The sequence below is a fragment of the Neolamprologus brichardi genome, chromosome 23 (assembly GCF_056152115.1).
Source record: "Neolamprologus brichardi isolate AB-2024 chromosome 23, ASM5615211v1, whole genome shotgun sequence".
Classification (NCBI taxonomy): domain Eukaryota; kingdom Metazoa; phylum Chordata; class Actinopteri; order Cichliformes; family Cichlidae; genus Neolamprologus; species Neolamprologus brichardi.
The window spans coordinates 41,297,870-41,319,633 of record NC_142125.1 but is presented as its reverse complement, the minus strand read 5'-3'; the positions used below and the strand labels follow the sequence as shown (position 1 = coordinate 41,319,633).

At 43.5% G+C, this 21,764-nt stretch overlaps 1 protein-coding gene across 1 annotated transcript in view; it reads left to right on the top strand.

Moving 5' to 3' along the window:
- The window catches only part of LOC102784618 (histone deacetylase 4-like), a 91,917-nt gene that overhangs the window by 933 nt on the left and 69,220 nt on the right, over positions 1–21,764 (top strand). The window contains exon 2 of the mRNA XM_087835627.1: positions 4,458–4,809. Within this exon, the coding sequence (XP_087691753.1) occupies positions 4,788–4,809 (22 nt within the window). The 5' untranslated portion in view covers positions 4,458–4,787. The remainder of the gene's footprint in view (positions 1–4,457; positions 4,810–21,764) is intronic.

Sequence of the window (21,764 nt, the reverse complement as noted above, 5' to 3'; positions counted from 1 at the left end):
GGTAGGGGCCCGCGTGAGTGTGTGTTTGTGTGTGAGTGTGTGTGAATGGTTCGGGATGGGCGGTGGTAATTCTCTGCATGCGTCAATCTTTCTGTTTTTTTGTGAATGGGGGCGTACGGAGCCGTTAAAGCGACATCAGAGCAACGCGTTAGGGGTCGATTCAAAGTGTCGCCTTCCGCACGAAATAGTTCTTATGGGGAAACGTTAGTTTGGGAAGGTGAATGAAGCCGTTTGTCGTGTTTGAGAGTTTGGGCTGAAAGGGGAGGAACTGTGTACCCACCTTTTTGTGGCTGTCATCTGTAGCTGTGATGTGCATATTAAATTTCTTTTGAGGGTTATTCTTATCTTACATGCTTCTCTTTTGCTAATACTGGTGTAATTTTGAGCATCACTCTGTTTTTTTCACTCTTTGCTCACTTTGGGCTTCAGGGCTTGTCTCCCCAGATCTGTCACCCTGCATCAAGCAAGCTCATTTTTAGGGACAATGGCCTATGGGATATACACGCGCACACACACACACATGAGTACCCCTCCCGAGACAGATGAGATGCCCTGGGGGGATTGGTGTTGCATGAAGCCCCCCTGGAGTGTCAGCATGACACACACAGTCCCCCCCCACCCTACCCTGCCCGCCTGTGCCCTCCCTCCACCAATCCTTGCTTTGCTTTTCCATCACAAAGCGCAAGTGTGCGTGAGCTGTGCAGTGACCGACTTTTTTTTGGTTTGGGGGGGGGGGGGGGGGGGGGGGGGGGGCAATTTGTCCTGCGGCTGCAGTGTCTGGCCCTCTTGTCTTGAGAGTCCCCCCCTACCCCCCCTCCTTTCCTTTTAATGCATTCACACACACTCACATGCACATCCCATCCTGCTTCAGAGGACGGTTGAGACCTCTGCAAACACACAAACACACACACAAGGGCGCTGCCCCCATACCCCCTTGTGTCTCTGCGGCCAAATCTTTCAACCTCACCCCCGGGCAGTCTGGCCCCTTGAATTTTGTACTAGTAGTAAAGTCGACTTGATACTTTAGGGCCGAGCTGTTATTACATCTGACACCGGTGCTCCGGGCCCAAGGAATCCAGGCCACTCTCCGTAAACAAAGAAAAGAACAGTCGTATATTTCCAGAAGCAACAGGAAGACAAATCAGTTACCTCCAAAAAACAAAGAAGAGCCTCCTACCAGGCAAATAACACAATCTTTTTCTCTTTTGCTTTTTAATGGGATCTTTCCACCGATTTCTGCCGTGAACGCAGTGCATCCTACTGGGGAATTTTGTGAAATCCCCAGCGCGCCTCAGTCAAAAAGACGCTATCTCAAGGAAAAGCTATTTATTGCCTGATTGGTTTACAGCTCCTCGCAGTGTATCATTGAACCCAGGGTTGCGTTGACTTCTTGGAACTCTGTATTTTACTCTGAAAACTCACCGGTGCATTTCTAGGAGCAGGATTTGATGATTTGCTAAGGTTGGAAATGTTTGCAAATGTCCAGGGTTTGCTATCCCTGCAGCCAGAAGACTTTCCAGCATTGTGAAAGTTGTTTATTCTCATTAAGACTGTTTACAAAGTGAAACCATTAGTTCATTAAACAGCTGATTTATTTGCAAGCATGAGAAAGGATTAATTGTGCAAACCTGCTTTGGCTGTTTTTGGGCCTCAATCTGTTGTTATGCCATAAAAGACCTAAAAAATGCTTTACTAGCTGTAGTTAACTTCTACTTACAAACGCATGTTGCTAGAGTTATAGCAACAATTATAGATGACCAAGCTAAATCTGTCTGTAATGTAAGTGATATGTCCTCAGTCAGCAGCTGGCACATCCGTATGGAAGTCACTATAAGATCAGCGCTGTAAATAACTGCGAGTGCGAGGCATTTAAAGGATGCACGTGTTGTTTGTGATACTAGCAGCAGTCCTTGCAGTCATCTTGTGTACAGACCTGAGAACAATACAGTAGAGCTGGGCGATAGGAGAGTTTTTCATATCACGATATGTTTTTTTCATTTCAGGCGATAACGATATATATCACGATATAAGCCAAATAACTATATTTGTAAGATTTAAATGTGCCGTTGCTCACAAGTAAAATGTGAAATAATCAGCAGCTTGTTTTGATTTAAATATTTATTTCCCATGATAAGTTCAACAGGGTAGATGTACTTAAGGAACATGAGACTTTTTCAGATAAATAACGGCAAATATTGCAAACTACACAAAAGGCAGCTGCTAAAGCGTTTAAGTTTCAAAACAGAACAAACGAAACAGACTAAACTGTCAATTCCACTTAGAAACAAAATATTAATTCTAAAAATAAATCTTAGTTTGTTTTACAGAAGAACAGACAAAATTGACTAACTTTTGTCAATATCAAATAAACTGAGAACTAAAAGGAAATTCTCGATCTCTCCTTGTTGTATAGCTGAGCTTTTCAAACAGTTTAACAGTTACTTTAGTCTGACAAAAGCCGAATGACGAATTAGCGCTTCCAGTCAGAGATTGAGCATGCACCGCTTTATTGTATTTCCAGACTTGCTTTCGGCACAATTTACAGTGCGCTACTCTGTTTTTGTCAGACTTGAAAAAGCCGAAATACCTTCACACTACGGAGCTTCTACGGCTCTTCCGTTCGACAATCTCTCCGGCATTGGAACCATCATCGGTTTTCTCTTCGGTAACCTTCGCTCACGCTCGGTTGATTTTTCTCTAGTCGGCACACTCATTTCCTCCGTTACCCGGGCGGCACGGCGGCTGGCTGCTTCCCAAACAAATACACATGTGCGGCTTGGCACTTGTGCTGTACGTAACAAGTCACGTGACGTGACGCTGCGGCTGTGATTGGTTCGGCTCTGCGCTACTTAATTTGGATTGGCTGTTTTTTTTGTTTTTTGTTTTTAAGAGGAAAAAGAGATGAGGTCCATCGCAATAGTTTAACTTTTCTATCGAGAAAAAGTTATTTCTCAATACATATCGTTATCGTTCTATCGCCCAGCTCTACTGTAAATATCACGGCTTATATAACTGTCTGTAATATCTGGATCGAATAGAGTACCAGAGCTCCTGCTTTGTTCATATCAGGGGTGTCAAACGTAAGGCCCGGGGCCCACAACAGACCCGCCAAAGACTTTAATAAGTTTTACAGCTTATAAAGAGCTTCCCCTGCAATCATTCTGTCACGGTCCTGGTCAGTGACCCAGTGTTTTGACTTTCTTGTGCCTCTGAGTTTTTTGTATTATGTTCTTAGTTCTCTTTGTTGTCCCAGCTTATTCTTTAGTGTCTTAGTTTGGTTTTCTTGTTTTGTGTTTAGTTCTCTGAGTATTTAGTAGCTGCCCTCTGTGTCTCTTTGTTGTTGGTGTTGTCTGTGTTTCTTAGTTGCTGTCTCCCCTAGTCTAGTTTGCGTCTGTGCTATTTCCTGTTTTACTTTGAAGGTCTGTGTCTCATGTGAGTGTATCCTGCTTTGCTCCCTGTCTCGTCAGTTCTGATTTCTCCCAGCTGTGCTCTCCTTCTGTGTCTCATTCCCCTCGTTACTTCCCAGTGTATTTAAACCCTGTTTCTCTGAGTCAGTGTCATGTCGTCCCTCTTGCTGTGTGGAGTGTCCTGTGTCTGTGTGAGTTTTAGTTCATCGTTTCCCAGTTTAGCTGAGTTTACTTTGAATGCTCGTTTTTCTGTGACCAGCAAATAAAGCTGTGATTTTGAGTTCATCCCCTGAGTCTGTGAGTCCTCGTCTCCTGCCACACAGCGTTTCACGACACATTCATACTCCGCTAAAGTAAAGAAGTAATAGATAAACAGTGAAATGACAGAAATGTTTTTGGGTTTTTTGCTAATTTAGAAATTTATTATTTTTTTAAAAAGATTCACAGTAAAAAAACACAAATGAAAAAGAAAACCAGGAGATTTTCTGTGTATTAGCAAAAACCTTTTGTCTTATAATTTCTTGAAAGTCTTGGCGTTAAGCTAACAGAACTTTTTCTGTCATTTTATACATTAATTTTTTACAATTTGGCCGTGAAGAGTCGTGCTGGCAGATTTCTTTCCTTTTTTAAAGCAGAATTACTTTATGATGTAAAAAAACATAAAATGTGCCGTTGAAATCAGCTCGTTTTCTTTGAATGAAATGTCTCAGGGGTTAAATGTTTAGTTAAACTTTAAAGTGACAGAAAGGAGAGCTTCACTGGTCCCGCCCACTTTGACTTCCTCGGTTTATATGCTGTATAAATATACCGTGCACATGTAGCTACAGTACATCGGAGCTGTTTGGAAACGATATCATGGGGAAATTGCTTCTTAACTTTCTACTAAACCATGTGACGAGCATCTTTCTGCTGTAGTGTCTCCTGCTAAGAAGGTTTCCTGTTTCTTCTTATTGAGCAGCACACAGCACCGACCTGTGACAGGCCAGCTGGTGTCTCTCTCTTATGTGAAGCGTTTAAATAAAACATTGTCCTTTTCGTCCTCTCCCACAGGTTGGTGCTAAACAGCGAGTTGCCACTCTGATTGGAGTTGCCGGATCAATAAGCTAATGGAGATTGGCTGCTGCCGGATGTCTGCTTCCTGTTTCCCGTTTGACCGTCCCGAGTGTTGGATCAGCCTGAACACGCATTCAAACCCACACTGTCCTCCTCCTCCCAGCTCTGGCTCTGGCAGGCTCCTGATTACCATCCTGTGAACCACATCCGTACTTCAACTCAAACACACACAGACGTACATCTGTCAGTCCACACACACGCACACGCGACGAGCTGGGTGCACACTCGCCGTACTGCGTGGACGTCTACCTGACCGACCTGGCAGCAATGACTTCACACAGCCACCAAGGTAAGATGTTTGTCAACCACTTTTTACCTGTTATGCACCGAGTGGGCCTGCTCAGTCTTCTAACTCTCACAGGAGTAAACGGCCAGGCACATGCGTCCAGCTGATAGTGTTAAACAAACAAATACCACAGTCTACAGCTTCATGCAGATGCTGCTTCACTATCCAGGAGTTTAATGTATCAGTCTGCCTTGTAGTCAAGACGTATTTGCAGCAGAACAGGAATTAAATCAGAGAAAAGCTTTAAAAGTCTGTGAATGTTGTTTCAGAAATACAGAAGTACAGAGACTGCACCTGTAAGCCGCTTTGCAACCCAACCCAGCTCCTCCTTTTGTACCTTCCACTTATTGTCATGTGACTGATGCCTGCCTCGCCTCCACACCACCAAATAGAAACCCTCTGCAGGTGGAAGCAGCGATCCTTTTTGATCATAGTGGTCCTGGCTGAATTGTAGGTGTGTCTCGGATGCTGTTTAAAACCATTTTTAGAGACCTAAAAAACGACCTGTCATGTGCAGATTAATGAAAATGTATCCCCTTCGGCGCCATCACATTAAGGGAAATCTGTCTGCTGCTACATCTGCCATATTGGCGTGTGCGAACGCTTTGATTGTGAACAGAGGCGGATCGTGGCTCGCTTCAAATCCAATAAAGCATTTTAATCTGGTCTTATAACTGTTAATGGGCTCGATTCAATATGAATGAGCTCCGGAGGGGCGAGAGGAAAACGTCCACGGCATCGGCTTAGTAAAGAGTCTCCCTCTTTCCTTGTTGATGACTGATCGCTGCTCCGTTTGGAAGCCTTCACTTGCACTTCCGCGAGCTGATACATTATTTAGCGACCAGCTGGTGGATGAACAAGGTTAGCTTCCTGCCACTGGCCGCCGCGGTACCTGACAGCGTCGGCTGTGTTTACTTTATACACCTGGGAGTGTGTGCAGTATAAATACCACAGCTGAGGCAACCGCCGGGCCCCGAGGGATCGCAGCGAGCCGTAGTCTCAGCCGGCGTCCTCCGTCCTGCAGCATCGCCACATGTGATGCACATCACAGAGGGTAGAGTGGATATTTGGCCTTACATGTGCTGTTTAAGATGACTATAGATCAGCCAGAGAGGTCGCACACTTTCCTTTTCCCCAAGCGTTTCCTTTATAAACTTGGATTAGAGCTGTGCAATATTTGCACACACACACATACAGTATTTTACTATCTCAGTGGGGACATCTAATTGACATAATGCTTTCCCTAGAGCCACTTACCCCGACCCTAACAATCAAAAATGAATGCCTGGCCCTAAACCTGACCACAACCTAATTGTAGCCCACATGAGTCTCAAAAATGCAAACTCAGGATGAGCATTTGGTCCCCATCAGTTTAGTAACATCCCAATTTTTTGGTCCCCACAAAGATATGTAAGCATGACACACACACACATTAACTCATTATCATCTGCCGAGCTGACAAAGCTAATAAACTGCTAATCCCGAGCAACGATTTTGACATTAATAACTGCTAATTTATGCGAGGTGACACGTTACATGATGACAGTGTGAGTGTCAAACTGAAGATAACAAGTGTCAAATAATATTCAGTAACTACATTAATTGCACGTTTGCCTGTGAGCCTTTAAAGACGTTTTTATTTGCTTTTTAAATAAGTTTCTGTATTTTGTTTGAGGATGACTGAGCAGTGACTCACAGCTGAACGCAGCCTGTAACAAAAACATTTGCCTCTGTTGGTTGAATCCATGAAAAACACAAATATAGAGAAAATATAGGCAAGAAAGCTGAGAGTAGAGCTAACTCTCTTTTTCTCTTAGAAACTGTATTTTCATGCGTATTTGCGTGTTTCAACAAATCACTGCACCTATTTCTGTTTGCTAGCAAAGCACAAAGAAGCCAGAGGTGGCTCGAGGCTTTTGCACAACATCAGTGAGCGCGCAGGCGCCTGAGGGGTTAATAAGTGGTTGATATAATTCGGGGGAAGGTCTTTCAACGCTTTAAAAGTGGTAAGTAAGAATTTCAAATCGAGTTACGGTAGCTTTAAGTTAAGGCTGTGAATGGACGTTAATGGAGTTAAACGCAGCGGTTCATATCGTTACGTTTACAGATGCCTTAAAGGCTGATTTAACATCGCACTTTGGAGACTTGCAAGACGCCGATCCTCACCTTTTGCTCTTGAGTGTAGATTCTTTCATTAGACGCCGTCTGCTTAGCAGAGAGTAGCTGAACTCCATGAGAAACATCAGCTTCGGTAAAGGAACTGAAACAGTAACGCAGGCTCACGGGGTTTTTACGATCGATAGCTGCTCTTTATTTATTTATTTATTGTTTTTCCTCCAAAAATCTCTGAAAGAACACAGCACTCATTATTTGATGGCAGTGACTGTTAGAACGAAGCAAACAGTGATGTTGACTCAATGCCCAGCTGTGAGCAGGAGCCAGGGCAGGAAGCTTCACTCTGTTCTGGGCTGATAGAAGAAGATAAACTAACCAGCTCCTGTCACAATATGAAACGAACCCTTTTTAGTTTCCCTGCGCTCCCTCTCGCATCCTCAGCCTGCTTCACCCCCCCTCCAGCGTGCACAGGGATGCCCCCTGTTAGCTCACCTCTCGCCGACACAGAAATAGCCGCGATTCTTCGTGTGAGGCCCGGAGATTACGACTCGTACCTGTTGAGCGGCTGCTTCCCGCTGCCTTGTTTGCTGGCGGGGAAGCCTTCAAGAGGAGGCGATCCCGGCCCTCGAGAGCGCTGCCAAGTGTGGGCGTCAAATTTGAGGTGTTGCTTGTCTCGTTTGAATGACAGCTTCGAGACGCACTTGTTGGATGCCGGCGCAAAGAGGGAGACGGAGAGAGATGGAGAGAGGCAAGCCAGGAGACGTTTTAAAGGAATGCGACGCTGCCCTCGCGGCACTTGTCAGCCTTCTGTTTCTTTTTTTGTGTGACAGCAGTATTTACAGAGCGGGGAATTTCTCCGGAGATCTCTCTGCTAATAACTGCTCTTTTTTTGAGAAGCAGATGCAGCAGAGGCGCTTTTAAGACTCTGCCGCTCTCACCGTTAAGGTGAATTACTTTCATTTAGAGTCACAATTAAAACAACAGCGCCTGTGTTCTCGAGGTGAACAATGAGACTTTCAGATCCACGGCTTTGTTGTGCAGTGTGATCCAAAGCTGCCAACTTTCTGCTCTGCACTTATCTCCAATCAAGCTCTGAGTGTGTGTGTGTGTGTGTGTGTGCGCCTGCTTGTATGCCATTTTTTCTAATCTGTAAATGAGCTTACTAGCAGGCACTATTACTTATTTATTTTTCCCCTTCAGGACTCATTTTCTTTATTAAAGCAGCTTGATCGTCTGGATAGGTTAGATTAAATATCATTTATCACAAATCTCTTCCCAGAAAAATGAAATATAAAACGCATTCTCAGGTTTGATTTCCAACAACAACAAAAAAAGGGGGTCAGCCCTGATTTATTTATTTTTTTATTTATTTTTTTGTGTGAATATCAGCAAACAGGCTGGAGTGTTTGCACAGGAGTGATTGCTGTGTGTTCCAGGAGCTTTAACACGTTAGCCTGCGACATTTGTTTTACACTCGTGCGTAGCGGCGAGCTAACGTGCTCGGTGTGTGGTGTTAAACAGGGCGGTTGTCCCTCTAAATGTCACGCACGGGATTGATAAGAGCTCGGAGTATAGAGTCCTGCAGCGCCCACAGAAACATCAGCTCAGGTCCTCGGCAGGTGTTGAGCTCTTCTCCGTGATGACTGAGGGATCCTTCGTGGTTGCGGTCGCTCGGCGAGCACCCTTATCAGTTTCTGGGCTTCCGCCTATAAAAATAAAAGGAAGCAGGGCCCAATAAACTACACAAGTCCGAAAAAGAAAGGACAAAACCAAAACGTATTAATTATTAAGTAACACAGAAATGGATGAAAGGGAAAAAAGCGGTTTGGGTGATTCCTGTCTCTGTCCACTGTTACTGTCCAATAAAGGTGAACAACAAACAAAGAAGAAGACACATGCGTTTTCCTGCGATCCATATAAACATAGAATGACAACCTCGGAGTGGAAAAAGACATCCTTTATTAAAAGTATTTGAAATATTAAAACCAGCTGAGCCAAACCAGACTTTAAACGTTACCAACAGTCTTTAATTTCTGCTCTTAGAGGTTGAAGCTGGTTGGTTGGGAGCGTGCAGAGAGCAAGACAGACGCTTTATTGTGGAACTGATGCGGGCTGGATGAGCTGTGAGTGGAAAAGGAGGATGTTAAAAAAAGAGCAGCTGGCCTCCTCAGGTGCTGAAGAGGGAAGGTGATGCCGCTCGTTGGCAATGATTTGTTTTCATCTTAGTCAGAATCGCGCCGGCTTTCCAGGAAAGCCTGTATTGTTTACCACTTGGCCTGCAAATGAATCACACACACACTTACACACACTCACACACAAGCATGCACTCAGGCCACCAAATGGTTACTAAGTAAGTGGCAGGTGTTATTTTGTGAATGAGAGGTTTGAACTTTACATTGTTGCATTGGGGGGGGGGGATAAATAATTAACACGTTCTGCGAACGCTATCAAAAGCACGTTGACAGTGGGACATAAAGTGTGTTCAGATTAGATTTTTTACTGCTTTATTTTGCAGGGTCTGTGTGGGCGTGAGCGCCTTTTATGGCTCTGAACCGGTGAACTTGACACAGTGCTCTTTTCCCTCAAAGGCTCAGCGGTATCTAGGTTACAGGCGCCCGTTAGGTTTACGCAGCTTGGAAACGCCACAAATCGGCGAGGAAAATAACATAATTTTAAAATAAACACTAATGAGGAGGGTCAGGAGATTGCTTTGCATGGGCTGGTACCCAAGATTAGATAATTCTCTCGAGGTCTCACACATCCGCTGATTTATGTCTTAGACAAGCTAGTCGTGCTGCGGTTGCATTAAAAAAGGATTTATGGTCAGGGTACAGTCATTCCTGTCCTTTGCTTTTTGGTATATACAAATATTGCTTACTAGGTTAAAAGTACACTTTTAAAACAGTTTCCAAGTTAAAAGCTGTCTTGTGTTCCCCCAGAATATTTTTCACTGTTTATACGATGCTTATAAACATCAGGTTTGGCTGTGCAATAGACCGGCGACTTGTCCAGAGTGTACCTGACCTTTTGGCCCTATAACAACTGGGATAGGCTCCCTGAACTGGACGAGCACTTAAGAAAATGGCTGGGTGGTTAGATGGACTCCTGGTTTGAGCTCTGCTCCACTCTGTAAAAGTGTCTGTAGCTTTAATGGAGCTACTGCTGTTACCTTCCAGGAAGTGGTCTGCAAGTTACTGTAGATAATGCTAGAACACCGACTCTCTGGATTTCTGGTTCCACTTGTGATAAACTCTAGAATTAATTCAACTGTGCACCAGATCTTCATCATCTTTGGGGTAAACCTGTTCCTCCTTCTGACATCGTTACCACATCATGTTTTTGATAGAAAGGCTTCAAGTCAATAGATGTGGTTCCATCATTGGATCTTTTTGCAGATATTGATTGTAGTAAAGCATCTTTCTGTAAGCGTCAGGGATGTCACAGCAGTAGCGCTGGCACGATTACGTCGACTAGTCACAATTACGTCGACGACTGATTTAATAGTTGACGTGTCGTTTGAAGCTTTGTAAGATCACAAAAGACGCAGGAATAAGTAGTAGGATTTAAGAGTGTAATAACGGACTGAAACAGAAGGTGGCAGCACTGCGTGTACAAGGATGCCAGCTGCCGTTAAACCCCGAAGAAGAAGCAGCAGCGTCCGGTATCGTAGCTGTGTCCAAATTCAGGGACCGCATCCTCCTGTGCCCGCATTTGTAGGCCGATTACGTTACAGCGACACGACGAACACTGTCCAAATTCAAAGACTCCGACAAATGCGCCCTTCATTTCCCCAGATTTGAAGGATGGGTCGGGTGTATACTTCGTGGCCCAACCTATCCCAGAATTTATAGCGCGGCCCAGCTCAGTTTCCAACAATGGCGGCAGCTAGTTAGTTTTAATATTACTCTTATTATTCTTTCTGGGTCACAAAATAACCGTTAAACATATTTTCAGGCGAGAATGTAGCTGTGTAAACCTCAAATATCTGCTCAGTTTATCAAGACACCACATATTTTCAAAATGCTCCGACGTTTTCGGAGACGTCTGTTACCCACTAGCTCGATAGCTAGCCGGGGGCTAGGCTCACTAGAGCTGTGAGAGCACCGGACTCCCGGCAAATCATTTTCAAACCCACCGCAGTCTTTCGCTACTCAGGTTAAACATGATATATAAGTCACTTAGATAACTTAAAAATGTTATTGTTTGGCTTTTTTCAGTATTTTATTTGTTCCTGAGTAAATCTGTTTGGCTGAGATTAAAGTTATAGTTTTTACACAGCTGAATAAACATCAAGAAGACAGCTGATTATCAGAAGTGTGAGATGCTCCAGAATTTACTCCGGTGTCCTGTTATATTTTAGATAGCAAGGAGTTTATTAAACTTCACCGAAACAATCTGCAAATATCATTAAAATTTAATAAACTATCATCTTGTCTTTATTTTTAGTTAGCACATACCTTAAACACTTAAAGCTTTAAGCTAATGATAGTAAAATAAGAGCAGATGCTGCTGGTGCAATAAGCTGTACTTTTACGTCCAATGGATGATGATCTGATTAGTCGACTAATTGCAAAAATAATCGGTGACTAGTCGACTATCAAAGTGCCCTACACAGCAACACGAGACGGTTTATGGCATCCAGGCATGAAGAGAGCAGTAGCAGAGAATTCCTAGCAGCAATTCAGAGTTGCACCCAGTTAATCCACTAAAGCACCAGACCTGCGCTGGCCTCTGTGCTGGATCTCTGAGCGCACACTAGTACGATGGAGTTTTTTTGCTACTTTACAGCTTTTGCCAGTAATAAAATATGATTTGTGTCACTCATAAACAGAAAAATAGGCTGCCTTTATTTTGATTTAGTGGGTGGATTATCAGCTGAACACGTAAAACAGTATTAACTCTTAACATTTGCCTGGTTCTAAGCTTGTAAGATATGTGAGCTAACTTAACAGTGAAGCTTTCTTATTAAACAGAAAATTGTCATATTATGAAAGAGAAAAAAAAGGTTTTGAACCCAACTACAGAATATTTAGTTTAGTTTGCTAATCGCTCAATCGTTTTAGAAAAGTGCTTTCCACCTGCATTCTCTTTAATCGCCAGCAGGGGGAGATTCCTCTGGTTGCAGAAAGACATCTGGTTGTGTAGAGCTCTATGGGAAAACAGCCCTCGGCTCTCTTGCTTCTGTAATCCCCACAAACACTTTCCTGATGACTCTACGACTTTAGCCGCTAGCTTGAAGTTATATTGAAATAAAGACGACGTTCATTTAGTAAATTTTGGTCATTTGCAGCGTCAGAAAGGAGGTTTGTTAATTGTAACTCATGATGGGTGCAGGAATTTTGACACTGATACTTGGTGATTTTAACTATCAGATATATCGGCTGCTGATTGTTTGTTTTTTTTCCAAACGTATTTGTTACCAACACAGAGGTTGCAGTGTGCCCCCTGGTGGACAAACTATGCGACATCAACTCTCCTTAAGTGAATGAAGCATGTTTGTGCTGTCTCCCCTTTGTTTTTTAATTGTCATACATCGGCCAGTAAATCAAAATTATTTGATACCGAAATATTTATAAATAGCAGCCCATCATAACAGGTAGCGATGGTTGGGTTTTATCTTTTACTAATGAGCATTAGCCAGTGAAGGCAGATACACCCCTTCCTCTTCACAGGCAGTTTCAAAAGACCAAGATATTGATGGTGAAGCTTTGTTTGGCGAAGGTTTCTTTTATCTCAGTAATGATAAGTTATCCAGTGTTAATACTGTGAAAAATATTCTTAATGGGTTGTAAAGCTGGGTGGCTCTCTAGTTTCAGGGGTGCTAGAGAAATTAAAATAAGAATGTCCTATTCTCACAACATTTCACACCATATAAAATGCATCATGTCCCAAGATCTAATTTTAATAGCTGAGACTTTATGGCTGCCTGACTCACATCAAAAAGAGTCAGTCGAGGTGGTTGAGGTATTTGAGTCGAATGCCTTCTGGAGGCATCCTAGGAGAGGTATTTTAAACATGTCCACCCAGGAAGACGCCCTAAGGCAGATCCAGGACACTCTGGAGAGATTATAGCTCTCAGCTGCCTGTGGAGAGGAAGGTCTGAGCTTCTCTTCTGAGACGGCTTTCCAGGCACAGCTAAGCGGTAGAAGATGGATGGATGGATGGATGAAAAGCACCAAACTCCAATGAAAACATATTTTCAACATATGGAACCATGAACCAGTATCTTAAATCAAGAGTATATGGTGACTTGTATGGCCACATGTTTTCAAGAGACTGTTTTTAGTGGTGGAGTACTATGTCAGAAATGGAGAAAGATGTAAGGTTTTGCCAACTGGGCAACAGAGATGCAATAGTTTCTCTACATAATAAAGTTTATTTCCATACCACCACAAACGACATCATTTGTCATGATCATAAAGTTGATTCAGCATCTCTAAAACATTTTTGAGAAAAGGGGAACACTATAACCTCCACAAAAGTAGGATTTATTGCTAGGCTGTATTACATTGCATTAGTTTTAGCTTGCAGACTTCATATTAGATTTATAAAGCCATTTTTACATGCAGTACTGACTTCTGCCTTCCAGACGAGGAACAAGGGTTAGGAAGAAGAAACAACTTCATAATCTCATTTTCTTTCGTCCCTCTTGTTCTTTTGAACTTTTGAACTTAGAAGATTAATACATGTATAATTTAAAACATTTTAATATCTGAGTAGCATAACCACATCAAATCATGTGAATTCTACTGAAGCTGAGATGGAAGTAAGTCCTCAGGCCCAGCTCTGTTTATATCAGCCATGTTTCTGCTGAGCTTCTGTGTTTACTGAATTACTACGATTTTGGATGACAAGAAATTTATATTATTAGTAATCACAGGAAACGGGTTGTTTCCTGTGATTACTAATGATGAGCATACAGGCTGTTGTATGCTCATCAGCATACTACTTGCTCTCATGTTTAAAAATTACGAATTAAAGATTTCTTTGATTTCAGAATTTCAGATGGTAACAGTTTAAAATTTTGACCAATTCTGATAAAATATTGTTCCGTAGCTGATGCATTAGGTTTTGTGGAGCATTGTCGAGGTTGAGTTAAATAGGGGGTTAGTTTGGTTTCCATTAAATGTTTTTCAAACTCTACAAGTATAAATCTCCAAAAGTTGATTCTGTTCATCTGGACGTAGCGTTTTCTGGGAGAAACGTTTCGTCACTCATCCAAGTGACTTCTTCAGACTGAAGAAGTCACTTGGATGAGTGACGAAACGTTTCTCCCAGAAAACGCCACGTCCAGATGAACAGAATCTGGACGTAGTGAACAGAATCAACTTTTGGAGATTTATTTTCCTGGATGATTGAGAATGCATCAAGACGTTTTAATCTTCAAGTATAAACACAGAGCCAAAGTTTAACAGAATTCCTGTGAATGTGGCCGAGGAGGTGGTCAGCACAAACAGGTAAAAGATGCATGAAAACATTTCATAATAAAAGCCCTGTTAAGAAATGAAGGGTCTCTGACAAGTGAAATACTGGGACTTTTTAACATGGTTACAGTGTTGAGTTTGTATTGTAGCAAAGCTTAAGGACGTTAGCTAAAATGTTAGGTTTTTTTTCTCTTGACAAAAGTCATAAAAAGGTTTTTTTTTTAATGTGGGGTGGCTGAAGATGTTTGCTGTGCAGTGCAGTGGGTATCGAATCCATATAGAAGTGAGTCATCCTTGTTGTGCTGTAATAAGTGAAAGGCAGCAGGTTAATGAGGGCAAATATAATGGATAAACATCAAACACAGGGACTTCAAATAAAATTGCCTTGTGTAGCTAGAAACTAGGTGTGCAATATGGCTTCAAATCCATATCATGGTATAATTTGAAGCATGAGCGGTAACAATATATTTTGCAATATATTCTTTTCTTCTGTATAACATTTTTACACACTATAGGGCAAACTTAAAATCGACAGTGTGCCTTATCTATGAATTCTGGTTGTGCTTACTGACCTCGAACCGATTTTACGTAGCACACGGCGTGCAGAAATATGTCAAATGTTTTAGTACGACTTTGGTAAGCTATGAATGCACACTGCTAGATGCATTGTCGGAGCATTACGGCTGCCGTAGTCCGGAGCCTCGCGGAGTAATCTGGGTCCTAAACCAGTGTTGCCAACTTAGCAACTTTGTCGCTATATTTAGCAAGTTTTCAGAGCCCCTTAGTGATTTTTTTTTTTTTTTTCTCTGAAAAGCGACTAGCGACAAATCTGGCGACTTTTTCTGGTGTTATTGGAGACTTATTTATGACGACTTTTTGACATGAAAGCGCGTATCGCTCTTACTCTCAACAAGCAGCGGTGCTGCCGTGGGCACCTCACCCGCGCCAAAGCGCTCACGGGCGGAGGATAGTCCTCCCCCAGCTGCTATCAGGGCAGGAGACGTTCACACCTGTGCGTCCAAACTGCAAATGAATCGCACATGAGCGAAGCCGCTGCTCCCGCACTGACTGTAACGCAGTCATTTCTTCTTTTACTCGTATGCTGTTTTGTGGATCACAACGTTTAAAACTCATAAACACACACACAAAGTAACTCCACCAGAGCGCCTATTTTGGGTCACTTTTGCCGGTCCAAGTGTGAGGGACCAAGCAGCCAAAGCAAAGAGGACACAGGCAAAAAAGTGTCTTCAAAAAGGGTTTTCTTTAGTTTAACCCTCAAAGTCCAAAATTAACAAAATTCAAAACCATACTTAGCACGCCCATGAAAGAGGTCAACTAAATATAACTCTACAAAAAGTAATTTCCAGAAACTTCAACAAAACCAAGTGAGACACAACTTAACTCACAAACTGACCTAATTACAAAGACACACGAGAGTAGCTTTTATAAGGATTTGCCAAACCATTTACACACAATAGGGGGGAAACAAAAACACACTAATATTAACTAAGCACAGAATAACCGAACTAAACCTAAAACACCCCTGCTCCTGGTAAGCCCATGGTTGGTCCTGCTGAGCAGGCATCTTGTTCCCAGAGTCCTCAGCCACCGCCCAAACCAGGTAACTCAAAGAAAGAGAAACATAATTAATATAACAAAACATTTTAGAAAAACCACACAATGTTACTATGTGCGCGCCTCATAATACCAGTGTTAGGTTTAACCAAATGATTAATGAAAACTGCAAAGTAAACTAATAAAGTAATTTAGCCCTGTGTGGCTGATGCATCACACCAAGCCTGGGTAAAGGAGCAGGGTTGGAACAAAAAACAAAATAAACCAAAACAGCCAAAAACAATAATCGCTAAAAGAAATTTAATTTGTAGTTCTAAATAAATTCTAAATGCATTTAGAAAGTTTTTTACTCACTTTGTCTCTTCCACGATGTTATTTCTCTCTCCGACAGCGTAGGTTACAATTACATTAGCATTACCAATTCTGCAAGTCGCTAAAAGTCGCTAAATGACATCATCGCCTAATTTGCAGGACAGCCAATAGCGATTTTCCTTACTGAGGAGCTGGCAACACTGTCTGGGTCCCAAACTCTGTCTGCTTCAGGTCCCAGTCAAACGAACACTGCGGCATCACCGAGAGTTAAAAACTGTCTAAATTCTTTCATCTGCAATAAAACGATGAGCGTTGCTGCTTTACCAGGTGTAACAATTAAGTTTAACATCCATGAAAACAGAATTTATTAAATTAAACAGAGTTAGAAGTTAGCAGGAAGTTAGCTCGCTAGTTTCCACCTAAACATGATCTTCACAACGTTTACATTGCACCACTTTGATTGTCTTAGTTTCTGCTCCAGACCCTCGTCGTGTGTTTACTATCACCTTTACTATCAGGCCTGTGGGGAATTTTCGCAGGTATGCCGTGGGACCTCTGCTGACGTCAAGCATAGACAGACACGCACATGCGTTTACCCATGGTGCAGGGTTTTCCCCCCTCATGCTGGTTGTGGTAAATCTGACTCAAGAGACCCAAACCACTGTAACTTGCTGTACAGTACGAGTGTGTATCCATGCAGTTTTCACTGACATCACCTTCCCAGGGGTCCATCAGACACTTGCATCCTCAGCATTGTGTTGTCACAGCTTCTCCTCTCGGTCTAAAGTGCTGAAAAAATACATCCCCAGACACGTAGCCTCAAACTTTGTAGGTAATTGTTGTCGTGACCAAAAACTAATTTTGCAAGTTTATTAAGGCAGGCTTTAATAAAAACTCCGGCTCCCGCACTGTCACACTGCTGCTGACAGTAGTTTGCCTTATCGCACATGGCAGGGCCAGAAAGGTGATTTATTACCTTTAATTTTTACTTAAAAATTAAAGCCCCCCCTCCCTTTATTTTGACAGGTTGCTGCTCTGAAAACCATTTTTTGGAGTCTTTACCCTTGCCACCACAGTACAGGCATGCACACAGATCTCTATACGTCTATATTATAGATTTGCTTTTTATTACACCTACCAGATACTATTATTGGGGAAGCGGCAGCATAGAGACTTAAGGAATGTGGTTGGGACTGGAAGATCGGTGGCTTGTCCCAACTAGTAAATGGAAAAAGTGAATGAGAAACCTTTTTTTCCTTCATCCTATTGCAAGAGAAACTGAGGAAAGTGAAGCACACATAAGTATGACCGTGTGTTTCCTCACTGGTCCATCAGAGCTGCTACAGTAACGCTGTATTTGGCTGCTGAGATGCACTGAAATAGAGGAAGCTCATATCAGGAGTATCAAGTAAAGTGAAAGCCACTTGCAGCAGCTGACCAAAGTTTAAAGGTGTTTCATGCATTAAATGCATTTTTTCTTCTAACTCTATTTCACCTTCTGCTTTCACTGACCTCTGTCAGCCTCTTTCTCCAAATGCATGCAACCTCTGCTCAACTCCAGAGGTGAAAGGGTTAAAAGCTTTCACTGCAATAAAGAGGGCCCGGCTTATCCCTGAGTCTATTTTTAGAAGCACACACACACAGAGATGTGCACGTGCAAGCACGGCGAACAAACGATCATTATTTTTGGTCTCCCGTGTAGATTCTCCTCGTCGTGATTGAGCGCTTTGTTGCCGTGCGGCTAAAAATGGAGCACGGGGCGAGTGCATGCGTGACACGGCCACTGGCTCTTTTGTGCGGGCGGTCATTGTGCTAGGTGCATGAGCCTCATCGAGGGTAATTTCGAGCCTTATTGTCACGTTTGCCTGGCCGTCCACTTGTGCTGACATGTTGTTTTCTGCCCCTCTGAAACCCAATTACAAAATTGTGGCAGATTGCAAAATGCACTTCAGCGGCGTGTTCCCACAAATGCCGCACCCTCTCTCTCTCTCTCCCTCGCTGAACCCGGTGAACACAGATGAGGCTGCTGCCAGCCAGACGGTTTGTCAGCGCCGTCCTCCCGTGCGCCACCAACTTGGCTGAACATGAGTCCCATCCCAGGACAAACCCAGGGGGTTTCTTGTGCAGCGTCTGACTCGCCTGGATGCAAAAGGTTCACCGTGTCCTCACCAGCATCCTGCTGCTGCAGCCGTGCTTGTCCTCCCTTCAAAAAACAATAACACCTAAAACATGCTATTTATGCAGGATGATGTCTCAGTACATGAGAAAAGCTGCGGTTTTAATTGGTGGCAGGACAAAGACAGCGCAGAGCGAACATGAGCTGATGAAGGGACGCATCTTTTGTCCCCGCGTCTTTTGTCTAGTCCCAGCTGAGAAACGGGATACACTGTGTTCTGCCAACATGCTGTCAGCGGCAATTACGGTTTACACTGCTGCCTGGGAGCCCAATCCTTGTGCCTTTTGACATGGTGCTCCACAGTGCTTGACACGAAGCACAAGTGTCTGGCCAGGGCATCAAGGAAATACTACGGTTACGCAAGAGGATCAACGCCATCATCTTTGTCGGAACTCGAAGCACACGAGCGCTTAAAGAGTCGAGATGCGCGTGCATAGTAGGTGCGGAGCAACCGCGAGCTCTGATGCTGTGGGCGTTTGCTGTTGTAAGGCCCAGCGAGCAAAGCTTTACGGTTGCATCACAAATCTCCTAGCAACCATCATGGCTGCCCATTAAGTAGAGAATATTAAAGATGGACGCAAGATCGCTGTCAGTCGAAATAATTTGCACTTTTCTGGTTTTGTGGGTTAATTCGGGCTAATGTCTGCTTTTGTTGTCAACAAATAAACGAATAACAGCGCACGCTTTGGAAACAGCAGGACGATGGCGTGCTCGACGAACGCTGGAATCAAGTTACAGAGTTTTAACACATGTTCATAACTTATTGGGAAGCTCTCACTTTTCTGCAAGCTTTCTCGTTTTGTTTTAGGGTTTTTTTGTCTCCATAAATGTAAAGTTGAACCATGCAGCTCCATACAACCATGCAGCTGCTCTCAAATGATATCAAAAAAGCTTATCACTGGCATCAGGAGAATCCCAGTTGATAGGGATTTGTACGGAAGAGGATTAGGGCCACTGAACAAAAGCCTGTGCTTGAGATTTTTTTTGTGTGTTTTGTTTTTAACAATTCTGACAGAAAAGTCAAAATTCTTACCTCAGAATTCTTTGGGATTTTTTTGCCCCAGAAAGTCAGAATTCTGAGAATAATGTCGGAGAAAAGGTTATTCTCAGAAAAAGTCAGAATTCAGAAAAAAAGTCTGGCTTATGACTTCTTTCTGAAAATGTCAGAATTCTGAATTTCTGAGAAAAAACTTAGAATTCAAAAACAGAAAAATACGAAGTTTTACTTCTATTTAAAATGTCTTTCTTTTTATTTTGGGGGAATATACACCCCATTTTTTAAGATGCTCTAATTGTCTTCCATATTTTCCTAAAGCAGTGTTGACTGAGTCGATTGCAGCTGTTTGTGTCGCTTTGCCTCACTGCACAGTAGATTTAGTATGTATGTTAAATCGAGCCACGCTGTTGTAAAACATGTTGCTGAAGTGATGACGGCTTTCTGTTTTAAAATACCCCAAAACTATTTATATCATTCAGCATTAATGGTGCCTTCACAGATGTCAAAGTTGCACGTGCATCACTGAACCCCTGAATGCTTTTACTGCTTGGTAAACGCTGAAAAGGCTGCAGATTCAAACATCGTAAACTTCAGTAAGTACAGCAAGCAGCAGCTGTCTTGGTTCCAACCAGGTTGTGTTATGAACGTACATCTGGCACTCTCATATTTGAGATCATAGTCGAAGGAAGTGGCAAATATCATTATTATGCGCCACAGTCGAAACGGAGTGTGAAAGGGCCAATTCATGGGAGCGTTCTTGTACAGTTGTGTGCAGTGGCAACGCTCTATTGAATGTTGTGGCATTGTTTGCTTTTGGTGCACAGTGAATTCAGGCCTGCACATTCTGAACTTGACTTCAAGTATTCGAGATTTTGACTGCTGTGGAAGTGAAATTGGCCCAGGCTGTTTGCTATGATGCAAGCAAACCTGTTGGTCTTCACCGTGTGGCTTTTGGTGGTTTTCTCTAAACCAGCCGCGTTATCTTAAATGTGCGGAGTTGCATATGATCTCACACGTAAGTAAGTCACACGTAAACCCTCTCTGGCAGTTACACAGAAAAACAGCGTTTTGCACGCGCGTCTGCAGCGTAATGACCAATTTACAACTCCTTTCTGATTTTTCTGTCAAATGTAAGATGTGCGACCGCCTTGTTTTTCCGAGTCTTCCAGCTTGAAACGAAAGGTCAGACGGTTGTTTTCCGACCGTCCGCAGGACGCAAACTTGGCCGAGGCTCACGCAGGGGTCACTCATTCTCTTTTTATCGGGGTCCCTGACGTCAGCCGGCGCCCTTGGGAAGCGAATCTGCGACCCAGAGGAAAAAGCCTCTTCAAGGAGAGGCGTGTTTGATTAATCGTATTGTTCCTGTCGGGTTCACCTTGCTCGCTGGAGTCACCCTGGACAGAGCAGCCAGAACGGAAGTGCGCTGAATGTAATGAGGGCCGGAGCATCCTTCCTCTCTTTCTCAGTCACTGTCTCGCTTTGTAAATGCCACAGCGGCGCAGACAAACGTCTCATTCTCTTTTCGCCCGCATAACAAAGGCCTCTGTCAACATACAGTATGCTCTCGTTGCCAGGACCGGGTCAAGTTTGCCTCTCGTCTCTCCTGGGAGATGCAGCGGACGGAGCCCCTTCACCATTTTGCTAAGCTCGTTAGTCCTGCACCCCCCCCCCCCACCCCCCACCCACCCGTTCATATTCCCTATCACAACATATTTTTGATGTAGCTACGCTAACTTGAGTCGACTAACTCTCTGCCTGAGGGTAGAAGAAGCTATTTATGGCTCCCTGTCTCCCGATTCTTACCCAGTGGAACTGAAAAGATGGAAGGATGGAGAGGAGTGGAGAAAGGAAGATATGAAGGAGCTACATTGAGGTGTTGGGGGGGGGGGGGGGGGGGGCTCTGCTGTGTAACTAGGCTACATTTAAGATTGATGGATCCTGTCGCCAAGGTATAGGGCACTACTTTGGCGGGTTATCGCTTCATTACGTTGCTCTCCGACTGCTGTGTGTCCCACTCTCCCTCTTCAGTGCTCCAGCACACCTATGCTCCCTCCTCCCCACGTGAGTGTCGGGTATCAACCCTGTGGTTTGGGGCTGAAAGCTTATACGCTTTGTCTAACTAACCACAGACAACGACACGCACACCCCTTCCCCACACTTAAAAGTCGGAGATGTAAAGCTCCCACCAGCAATTTGTGCAAAAGCAGGGCGTAGAATTACTCCAAGCCACAGGTGTCATGCACAGGCAGATGCACCTCATTTCCATTGCAAAATGCAGCAGCGTGTGTTTCATTTGAATAGGAACGCCAGGGGATATCGGCTCTCACCGACGGGTTTGTTTTTGGAGGCTTTGACCACC